Below are 12340 nucleotides of genomic sequence, written 5' to 3'. Positions count from 1 at the left end.
TATATATATATATATATATATATATATATATATATATATATATATATATATATATATATATATATAATAACTATAGTAAGAATAAAAAAAGCATTACATTCATTAACATGTGACAAGATATTGTTGAACTTTGATAGTCGTCAACTATAGGTCAGAACTCACAAGTTTAATCAAAGTAAACAGGACTGAGTTTTAAATGGGTAGCATATTATATCTTAATTAAAAAAATAAATTTGGAAATGGATCTTGTCTCAGTTAAAAATATTGTCTTTTTTTAAATAAAAATTTCACCTTATCTTCTTTTTTCAGTCTACTCTATAATCAAACACAAAAATTCAAATTTGAAATGAGTGTTGAGTAATTCTTAAATAATACAGAAAGCAGGCTTGTAATCAATAATCTTTAATGAACGACAAATAAAAAATTGTGAACTTACTTTCAGCAAGTCTTGTATGAGATTGTCTCATTATGAAACGTGTCCTTAGTAGATCATTTTATGATTATAATCACTTTAAGGTTATACGTGATCACTCTAATATCATAAGGTATTACATTAAAACTGTAGATAGTCACTTTAATGTTATAAATAATTACTTTAAAACATTAAGTGTATATTGACTTAGCCTAATAAAAATACTCTCATTATGAAAGCTTCTTATTTGAAAATTTGTACTTAAGAAATTTTGTGTTTTTACTTATTAAGAGAAAAGAAATAGTTGTAATATATAAGTCGACGTTGTAAGTAAAGATGTTTTCTTTTTCTACTCGTATGAAAAAATAATATTCTCACCATTTATAAAAATGATAAATTTCCCCTCTTCCCTATAAATCCAACCCCAACAGTGACTTTTTTATCACCAAAACAAAATTTAGGATGGAAATTTTTAATATGAAGCATCCCAATGGCGATCATAGAAATCATGGCATTGTTTCTGTCATGATGAAACTTTTTAAGTTTATTTCTAAATTAAATGGTGATTTTTAAATCAATGAGATACTAATGGTTTTTCTTTAACCATGAAGTGGTCAAAAGAATCACTAAAAGCAAAATTCGGTGATTTTTTTGACCATTTGAGCACAATAATAGTCTTAATTATTTTTTACCACATCATGGAAAAAATTACTTTCCTGTCGATAGTAAAAAAAATCACCATTATTCTAATTTTTATAAAAAATTACAATAGAAGTATCTATCTATTGAGTGGAAAAATTACAAATTTTAATATAAATTATTAGGAGTATTAATTAAGTAATTCAAGAATAAGTTTGAAAGTATTGCAAATAAGTTAAACCCTTGCCCACCCCATGGTCATGAAAAAAACCATAAGATGCTTGAAAATTTGAAACAAATACATAATTTTAACAAAAAAAAATAAAAAATTAAGCTTCAGGTAAACTTAATTTCAATAATAAGTGTTTCCATATATAAACCTCAGGTTAGGAGCGAACAAAAAAATAGGTCAAAAAAAAGTCAAAATTATTTGTTCGTAGTTATTAACTACGAACAAAATGGAAACAATGTCAAAACGTTAAATTGTTTTGTTCGCAACTACTAACATGTTTTCCAATTTTTTTCGTACCATCCAATGTATGACATTGTCTCTCTTTTGTTCGCAGTTAATAACTGCGAACAAATAATTTTGACCAATTTTTTTTGTTCACTATTAGTAATTGCTGACATATCTAACCTTAGGCTCGAACATGAAGACGCTTATTTTTGAAATTAAGTTTTACCTAAAACTCATTTTTTTATTTCTTTTGTTAAAATTACTTAATTGTTTCAAATTTTCAAGATGCTTCATGGTTTTTTTTTATCACCATTGGGATATGCTTGGTTTAATAAATTTTCATCCCAAAATATATTTTGGTGATCATTAAGATCCCCATTGGGGTTGGTCCAAAAAGATGTGCTTATCCCAAAATCAAAAGAAAAAAATATTTTGACTCCATTCCAAAAGAAAAATATAGTGTGAATCCTAAACAGTAACTAAATTTCGTTGCTCTCAATCAGATACAGCACAAAGTATATTTGTAGTCTTGTAGATTTTCTCTATTACCCAAGTAGAAGCTATTCAAACTTTAACATATGAACTAAACATTGATAAACAGCCTAAAGTAATGTCGAATTTTGTAACCTACAAACATCCAAAGAGGTCCGGTCTCAATCACAGGGCTTCGACTCCGCCATTTGAACTATAGTTTCTGCAAATCTCAAGAATATTTAGTTCATAATGCCAGGAAAGTCGTGAAAATACAATTATGGAAAATACTAAATCAACTTGCCTGCATAGGGAGATACAACTTAAATTCAGAAGGTAGTTCTTCCTCCGAATACAGGCGGTCTGAGAAATAAATCCGTCTCAGACGACAGTTTGCATGAACTTGAACTCGTAATGTCTCTACATAATTGGTTCCATATGCTCGTTTGGTAAAATCAGCAAGATTCAACTGAATTTGATTCCATCCTTCATCCATCTTCAGAGGCATTGTACATATGTATGGCTTCACTCGAGTCATTGTCTAAAATACATGGACATATAGTTATTAACTGTCCCTTCCTCTTATAGTAGTGCGATACCAGAGAGAAATAAGAAACACAAACAATGCGTCACAACTGCCTAAACTAATTAACTTTTCAATGATCAATATTTCAATATACAGCATCACAAGAACTAAAAAAGCTATCTTCAGGGCTAAGTGGCAATTCCTAAAACGTAATGTTAAAATAAAGCGGACAAATTCTTTTAAATTTCCTGTATAGCTCCATTGATCAACATCACACCAAAGCCTCTAAAACAATTGCTGCCATAGGTTATAATGCAAAGCAACTGAGCATAAATAAGAAAAAATAGTAAAAAAAAAAAGAAAAAAGAAAAGGAAGAGTCCCATTTTAAATAATTTTCATGTGTTCAAAAGGCGCATTTCTTTTGGAGAAACTATGCCTTGAGAAAAATTTTCAATTCTGTTTTTAATGGGTATGCAAAATTACTGGTCTGCAGATCATATATTATTTCCAAAGAAATCACTCAAGAAGAAAAACTAAAATGGAGAATTTAATTCTCAACAAGATGAAAAATTGCAAGTGCAAAGCTTTATTGATCAAAAACAGCAGATAAGACAATGCTACATTTTGATAGACTTACAGACTTGATAATTAGAAGCACGAAACCGACGCCTCACGTTCTTATCATCCAAGATTTGAATTTCAAAGGTGAAGTACTTCTTTAGATTCTTCACAATCAAAACCAAAAATGGAAGCTTTATACCAAGCGTTGCAGCTGGATCTGCAGGGCATGTGATATATGTCGATTGGATGTTGGAACCAACAATCTCAAGGGCATTTGACTGAATATCCTCATCCATCAGACGCTTGACATGGCCATTGGAAACTGCAATTAGTCACATTGCAAAAGTCACAACTTCTTTCTGACATGGCTGTAGTCTAAGACTTGCACTCAAGTAAAATACTCCTAGATGTCCACTTCTAAATGGGAAGGCAAGAGAACATAAAGAACAAAACATTGCTATGTAAGGTAAGCAAAATATAATTCTTGACAGCCTTCAGAAAACTGGAATGCTACACCCAGAACACTTGAAAAGGCGAGAAGGAGAGGACAAGGGAAGGCTGTGAGAATTGAGGTTGCATTTTCCCTCCAAATTCTTCGACTATAGATGGATTTGGTCCATTAAAAGTGAAAAGAACTGCATTTCCCTTCCTTGTTCGACTATAGATGGATTTGGTCCATTAAAAGTGAAAAGAATTGGATTTCCCTTGTCACTAATCCAATATCCAAAATAAATATTTGGTCTTCACTCTCCCTCTCCCTTTTTCCTCATAAATATCCTTCAGCCAAATGAACTTATTATAAAAAAGGGACCATCATAAAGCAGCAAAACACAATGGCTGACAATATAAGTAGAAACATCAAGCATCAAACTAAACATTACGATTAACAGCACCCTTGGGCCTTGAGATAAATCCCAAAACTTATGCTTTTTTAATATATATATATATATATATATATATATATATATATATATATATATATATATATGGTCAAGTTTTGGTGAGAACCAAGCTTATATGAGAACCGTGAGAACTTATCTACCTGATAAAGACATGTTACTTTTTACAAAAAACGTGTTATTTTTGGGCAAAAAAATTTTACTTTTATTTTAAGAAAAAGTAACTACTTTCTAGCAAAAAAGTATTACCTTTAAAAAAATTTCAAAAAAAATAATACAGAGTAACACGTTTTTTTCTGAAAAGTAATACTTTTTATGTAAGAAGTAACACATATTTGTGAGGTTTGTGCAGAATCTTTTTCTAAAAGTGATACTTTTTTTAGGAAAAGCATCATCTTTTTTTTAAACAAGTAACACTTTTTGCCTAAACATAACATCTTTTTAATAGAAAAATAACACTTTTTGTCAGATAGATTAGCTCTCACAGTTCTCATATAAGAATGGTTCTCACTTGAAATTCTTTATATATATATATATATATATAGTACATACAAACCTCAGGTTGGAAATACCAAAACTACCTACATTTTTTTTTTATTTCTTTCGCTTCGTCCCTTCGGAAGGTATCTTCAGATTTATATCTAATAACCACCAACACTTCCCCGCCTAACCTAGGGCTCTTCGCCACCCTTTCCTAACTTCCATTCTAAACGCAGCACACCATGAACTTACGAGCAATCCCTTCACTTTACACTAAGAAGCTTGAGTACACCATGATTATAACACACCTTAAACTTCCATAACCTCCCTTTTCTGATGGTATAATCCTCAAATCAAGTAAATCAAATGTAAAAATCAAATAGAAAGGCCAATACTTGTGCTTATTAAGTATATTTAATACATATAATCCCGTGGAAGAGTAGTAAAGTGTATTAACGATAAGAATAAGAACATTCTAGTTTGGGACGAGAGCATCAAGAATCGATGGAGTGCTTTGATGAACTATTTAATGGTGACAAGAAAACGTTGTAGAAAACATAACATTCACTCCCTTTGATGAAAATAGTAAATTTATGCGAAAATATAAAGCACGGAGGTCGATGGGACTTTAAAGAAAATAAAACCAAAGAAAGAGGTTGAGCCAAATGGTATACCTTAAGTCAACAAAGATTTGGAGGATAACTAAGATTCCAATGACTGGAGAAGTACTCCAGCGCTTATTAACAAGAACAAAGAAATTGTCCAAGAGCCTTACTATGGCGATAGGGATATGTATGAGGAGATGTACATTCATATTAAAAACCTAATTTGGAATTATACAAGGGAGATCTACAATGGAAGCAATTCATCTGGTGAGACAATTGATTAAATACTATAGGGCTAAAAATAGATTTGCATATGGTTTTTATCGACTTGAAAAGAGCATGCGATAAGGTACATGACTCGGCTCAAGCCCCTTTCTTTTCGCAGCGGTCCTAGATAAGACGTGCCTTGGTGCATGTTTTTCGATGACATTGTATTGGTAGATGAAACCATAGAGAGGGTAATAAATGCTAAGTTAAAACGATAAAGACAAGAATTGGAGACACAAGGTTTCAAATTAAGTCAAAGCAAGACATTTAATATTAGCATTAGCACAAAAAAGATAACAAGAGGTATTATAAAGCTAGAAGTGAAAGAAATCGCTTCAAGTGGATGCTTCATATACCTAGGGTCTATATTTCAAAGTATTGGAGATATCCAACAAGATGTGACCCATAGAATTAAGTGAGTGGCAAAAATGAAGAGCAACTACTGAAATATTATGTAGTCGAGGTGTACCCTTAAAGTTAAAGGACAAGTTTTATTAAGCGACCATTAAACCGACACTACTATATGTATTAGAATGTTTGACTTACAGAAAGAATCATGGAAGAAAGATGAGAGTACCAAAATGCGAATGCTTTGATGGATGAGTGGACATACTTTAAAGGATAAAGTTCGAAATGAAGATAAAAGAAAGAGTTTAGGAATAGCAAATATAAAGGAAACAACGAAAGAGAATCATTTAAGTTTGTTTGGACATATGCAAAGACGGGTGTTAGCAAACTGATAAGAAGGATAGAAAGTTAAAGCTCAAGAGACTTAATAAGAGCGAGAAAGACTGAAAATGGCTTGGTAGACATAAGTGGAAAAGATACAAAAGATCTATACTTACAAATTGAGATGGTAGAAAATCGAAATGAATAGAGAATAATCCATGTCGACAACCATTGAAACTGAAATATTGGCTTACAAGAACAAGACTTCGGGATTGTTTGGCATGCTCATCTTTAAAAGTACTTCCTCGATCATAAGCCTGCTTAATACCCATTATTCCAAACAATTTATTCATTAGACATGTTGCCACCTATGGTCCTATCAATCATCTGATAACCTCACAACACCAAAAACATAAAATATATACATCACAAACATCCACGAATGTGGAGTGAAGTGAAGTATAGCCCACCCAAACAAGATGTACACACAAAAGGTTCATACCCTACAGCTTCAAAGGTTGGCCCATAGTGTTAATTCTACTTCTCTCTTTCACCAATATCACCAACAAAAAAATAACATATCCCTTTAATATCTTCAATGTAAAATATGTGAATACTCAAATGACGTTATGGATGCAACATACACACACAAGTCCACTTGGTAATAGATACATATAAGAAGACATATTAGAACATAAGAGAGCTACATGCCTACATGCAAGATATACATTGTCATTGTTCGAAAATTATCTCCAAAGAAGTTAGTAGGTTGTCAACTACAAAAATAAAAATAACTATTTGGGTCAACACTCAACAAAGTGTGATTGTGTGAAGTCTGTTGACCACAAACTATTTTCACGGTTGGCCTTGACCCCAGTGGAAGCAAAAGGCTAGGGCAAACACTTGAGTAAGAAATTGAGCGAATTTCACCTCTTCCTCTTTTGCTTTCTATGTTCAAGTAAAGAATAGATATTGCATATATGGGGTAGCCATGAGTCTAACATCCAATACTTAATGGTCATCATGCCATATAGATTTCCTTCTTAGCTCTATAATTAGTCCTTCAGTCCTCCAACACTAAGTGCTACCTGAGTTGACTACATAATATCAAATGGATAGAAGATACGAAGACATATATTTTCTGCTATAAAGGGTTATAGAATATTAGAATGTATTCCTTATCTTTAGATTAACAAAGGGTAATAAGACACCTAAGAAGTAAATTTCTAGGATGTCACACGTCTCACAAAGCCCTTACAAGTTTACAATCTAATCCCATCCATTCTAAATAAATTACGCATACACCTAATAACCAAGTGCCATATGGAGTACAAAAAGGATTCTTGATTATTCGACAGGATTAAGAAGGTAACGCAACACTCGCACCTTCAAGCAAAACTCTTTCGACAAATTGTAGGACCATAGTGTAGGAACATAGGAAAGTGCAATAGTAAAGTGAAAAGGCTTAAAGCACAAGTAGATTGTCTGACGAACACACATCAACTGCACTAGCATTCCGTTCCATAGTTCTAAGACGACTAAATATAATTGTATAGACTATAGACAACAATTAAAAAAAACCTTCAAAAAATAATCACTTATTTTACCACTTCAGCAACCATAGAAGCAATTTTCATGATGACATTGCACTAAAAGCATGCTAAAATATTGAGATAGAAATATTAACATCCGATTTTATTAGATTGATACACCCATGTAGAAGATAATAGGAAATTTGCTAATTCCTATAACTATGACATAGACAAAGTAAGAGGAGAAAGAAAAATAAAAGTATTATATAAAAATGTGCAACACACTTATTTAAAAACTTTTATTCTTTTCTGATGATCTTAAATTTAATTACAAGGCTTGCTTTTATAGTAAACCTAAGCCTAAATTTAACATTCTAAAAATTCTCTTTACACAGATTAAATAAATGATGAAACGTGGTTTATTACTCTTCAATTTCAAGTTTGAAAATTTTCCAACATTCCTCCTCAAACTTAAAACAATTTTTAATTATCATTATTATGGCTTACGATTCCAAGCATAGACTTGAAATTTTCGAATAACTCAACTTTTAAAGGTTTCGTGAATATATCTGCCACTTGTTTTTCAGATTTACAAAATTGAATTTCAATTTCCTTCTTTTTAATAAGTTCTCTTATGTAGTGGTAATGAATATCAATGTACTAACTTCAACCGTGAAAACAATTTTTGCTAGTGTTATAGCTGACTTGTTATCGCAAATTAATAATAGTTGGTAAGTTTTGATGATGATTAAGATCTTTTAATATTCTTCTTAACTATATTGCATGACAAGATGCATGTGTAGCTGCAATGTATTTGGCTTCTATAGTTGAAAGAGCTACAATAAGTTGTTTCTTAGATGACCATGATATAATTTTATTTCTAAAATAGAAAACATATCCAGAAGTACTTTTGCGTGTCTCGACATCACCTGCTCAATCGCTATCGGTATATCCTATTAAGTCGTATTTCTTAGTAGGAGAATACAATATTCCATGATTTCAAGTACCATTCACATAACGAATAATCCTCTTTGCTGCTTGCAAGTGTGTTTGATAAGGCAATGGCTTCTACTAGAGCTGACATTGTTAATGGAGTTAGATTGATTAGTCACTACGTGAAAAAGCCTCATCAATCACATTTGTAAGCAACAAAAAGAATTATTCATTACGTAAATGGTACTCGAAATCATAAAATATTGTATTCTCCTGCAAAGGAATATGATTTGGTAGGATATACCGATAGTGATTGGACAGGTTATATCGAGGCACGTAAAAGTACCTCTAGATATGTTTTCAATTTAAATAATGGAAATACATCATGGTCATCTAAGAAACAACTTGTTATAGTTCTTTCAACTATAGAAGTCGAATACATTGCAGCTGCACATGCATCTTGAAGAATGTTAGAAGATCTTAATCATCATCAAAACTTACCAACTACTATAATACGCGATAACAAGCCAACTATGACACTAGCAAAAACTCCTGTTTTCAAGGTCGAAGTAAGCACAATGATATTTCTTACCACTACATAAGAGAGCTTATTAAAATGAAGGAAATTGAATTCAATTTTGTAAATCTGAAAAACCAGTGGCAGATATATTAACAAAACACATAAAAGCTGAGTTATTCGAAAATTCTATGCTCGGAATCGCAAGCCATAGTAATAATAATTAAAAATCGTTTCAAGTTTTAAGAGGAGGATTGGAAATTTCACAAACTTGAAATAGAAAAGTAAATTATAAACTAAGTTTCATCATTTATTTAACATGTGTAAAGAGAATTTTTAGAATGTTAAATTTAGGCTTAGATTTACTATAAAAGCAAGCTTTGTAATTAAATTTATTAAATTTATTAAGATTATCAGAAAAGAACAAAAGTTTTTAAATAAAGTGTTGTACATTTTTATATAATACTTTTAATTAATAGGAATTAGCAAATGTCCTATTATCTTCTACAGAATCAATATATTAGCAATTGAGCATCAAAAAAAACATAGATTCTGAAATGATACTGCAAAATTGCAGTCATATATACATAACAAAAACCATTCAAAAGCAGAATATATACCTTCTTTATCCCATATCTGTAAAGGCTTGCTCCTGTATGATACAGATACGATAAAATCAAAACGAGAAAGTTAAATAATTACATCCCCAAGAGAAAATTTATAAACATTCAAAGCAATAACACATACCCAAGGCTATATAAAATGGATAGAAACCCCGATTGGAATGTATTCTTGAACATTGCTTAAGTCGACCCTAAGAAAAGCTGTCAGAAAAAAAAAAATCATCTAAAAAGAAACGAAAATTTGGTCGAACAAGAACTTGATTTTTTCCAATAAAAAGCATGAAAAAAATTAAGAAATTTATATATTTGTATAATTTTAGGAATTCAAAATCAATTTACAGGTACCTAATGATTTCCAACAATGAAAGAAACCCTAAAAAGGAGACGAATCGAGACATAGATGAAAATGAAAATTAAAATGCAAAGGCGCAGGGGTGCATAACCTGGAAAACCCTAAAATGATTAAAATAGAAGTACCTTTTCGCAGCGGTTGCCGATCTTACTTGACGAGAAACAAAAGTGAAAAGCCCTGGAGGAGTCGGTTAGCCAAGTTGGGTTATTATTTATTAATCATATTTTCTTAAGGTTTTTTTTTTTACAAAGGAACCTAATAATTTATAAGCTAGTCTTTCCTGACAAACGTATTTTAAGCTTAACCCATTAAAAATTAATGTTTACTTATTATATTTTTAATGTCTATTTATATTATTTTTAATGCTTACTTACTATTTTCTTAATGCCTACTTTAAACTCTTAAATATCAACTTACATCATCATTAATGTCTACTTACAATATTTTAAAAAATATATATTGGGTCGGTCCAATTAGAGATGCTCTCTCAAAAAGATCATCTCTCACAAGAATTTGTGATGATTTATTGATAAAAATGTCATACAACATCTAAAGCAGAATAGCAATCGATAAATACATAACAATTTTAATCAAACAAAATTCTGTAATGAAAAAGTCACTATCATTATGAAGAAGATCTAACACTAAAGTCTTCCCTCTGTCATATTGATGCTTAATATAGCGTCCTCTGAGGAGGGGTCTTTATATGTGGCGTGACTTTGAAATACAAATAAGTTTTATACCCAAACTGATTCCCATGATGACATCCACTAGCGGAAAAAAAAACATATCTATTGCGTGGGACTTGCTGCGGTTTTTACTAAACGCAGCATAAAATAGCAAAAAGAATTTCGAAAAAAAAATTAGTACAAATGCTGCAGTTCCGTAGAAAACCGCAGCAAATAGGTATTTTCAAAAATTGAAAACTGATCAAATGCTACGGTTTTATGTTGGCCCCCAGTAAATAAGATGCTTTTGCAATTTTATGTTGTGGTTTGTTGAATGCCCGCAACAAATAAGGCTTCTAAGAAAATTAAAACCTGCCTTTCAACGTTTCATTTTCACAAATATACATACTGTCGTTGTATTCTCCAAAAGCCCTCCTAAAACCCACCATTTTTGCAAACTAGGTTGTCTTCTTCATCTGATTGTTACTTTGTTCTTCATTGTTCTTCTTCGCATTAATTCTTCATCATCTTCTTCGTTCTTCATTGTTCTTCTTCTTCCACGAAAAATCTTCCATTGTTGTCTTCTTCAAGTTCTCAAACCCACGAAATTTGGGCTTAGTTCTTGCTCTTCTTCAAGGTATAATTTTTTAAAGCTTAGTTCTCAAATCCATTGTTGTTCAAGCTTCATTAATTGTGTTTTAGGCCTTCGTTTTTTTATACTAATTTTATTTTATTTTCATTGTATAGGTTATACACAACCCAAAACCCACGAAAATTCAAGTTATAATTTTCATTTTCATTTTGTTTGATATTTTTATGTGTTTATATATTTGATATTATACTTAGTTTGTTTGATTATTTTTTAAGTTTTACATTTTATTAAGTTCTTCAAGTTCTTAATTTAAGTTCTTTAAGTTGTTTTCAAGTTTTACATTTTTTACATTCTTTTAAAGTTGTTGTTATAATTAGTTGTTAATTATTTTGATATGTGTATTTTGTTTACTTATATTTGTAGTTTGTTAATTAATAATGTATGTAGTTTACTTATGTATGTATGTAGTTTAATTAATTTTGTATGTAGTTTAATTATGTATGTATAGTTACTTATGTATGAATAATCACAATAATTTAATTATGTATATACTTGCTTGAGGACAAGCAAGGGCTTGATGTGGGGGAGTTTGTTAGCTGCATTTTATTCATATTTTATCCCCATTATTTTGCTTTATTGTACTGAGATTTTGCATAACTATGCTTGCTTCATTTGGGATTTTACGCTTGGAAGGGGTATTTTGGTGTTTTTGTGCATTTTAAGTAATATTCAACAAAACCGATCACAAACCAAGTACATTTGGCGCATACAATGCTCACTTAACTCCAAAAGCTCAAATAATCAAAACCTTGATGACCCAAGTCAAGGAAAAAAGGCCAAAAGGAGCTCAAGTAGACCATTCTAAGCCCACTAGGCCAAGACTGGGTCGAGCCAAGCTTGCTCGAACATAAAAAAGACTTGTATTAGAGATAAAAGCTAAGCAGGACCATCCTGAAGGCCGCTCGACTCGGTCGAGCGATGTTGGCTCGGGTCGAGCGAAAGTACTATTCAGTTCCAATCGACAGAAGCATTTTCAATGGATCGAGCGAGCTCGCTCGGTCGAGCGGACAGGTCGAGCGATTTGGGCGATCAGAAATAATTACGCTTTTAAAAGCTGCTGATTGGATGCCCATCCC

The 12340-nt window shown here is 31.4% G+C and overlaps 1 protein-coding gene across 5 annotated transcripts; it reads right to left on the bottom strand.

The window, feature by feature from the left end:
- Nucleotides 1-1925: 1925 nt before the first annotated feature.
- LOC130825159 (uncharacterized) lies at nucleotides 1926-10182 on the bottom strand. 5 transcript variants are annotated; one of them, XM_057690251.1, is made up of 6 exons: nucleotides 10070-10182; nucleotides 9717-9793; nucleotides 9590-9621; nucleotides 3148-3389; nucleotides 2284-2520; nucleotides 1926-2202 (listed from the first exon to the last, which is right to left on the bottom strand). In XM_057690251.1, exons 2-6 carry the CDS (start codon nucleotides 9767-9769, stop codon nucleotides 2194-2196), a joined length of 573 nt encoding a protein of 190 aa, XP_057546234.1. In that variant the 5' UTR covers nucleotides 9770-9793; nucleotides 10070-10182; the 3' UTR covers nucleotides 1926-2193. The 5 variants fall into 5 exon arrangements, with proteins under 5 accessions (XP_057546234.1, XP_057546243.1, XP_057546251.1 ...); XM_057690260.1 differs by lacking the exon at nucleotides 10070-10182 and adding an exon at nucleotides 6164-6304; XM_057690268.1 differs by lacking the exon at nucleotides 10070-10182 and adding an exon at nucleotides 6242-6304.
- Between the last annotated feature and the right edge of the window lie 2158 nt (nucleotides 10183-12340).

The sequence above is a fragment of the Amaranthus tricolor genome, chromosome 1 (genome assembly GCF_026212465.1).
Source record: "Amaranthus tricolor cultivar Red isolate AtriRed21 chromosome 1, ASM2621246v1, whole genome shotgun sequence".
NCBI lineage: Eukaryota > Viridiplantae > Streptophyta > Magnoliopsida > Caryophyllales > Amaranthaceae > Amaranthus > Amaranthus tricolor.
Note: the sequence above shows the minus strand (reverse complement) of the source record. Positions and strands in the feature narration are given on the sequence as shown.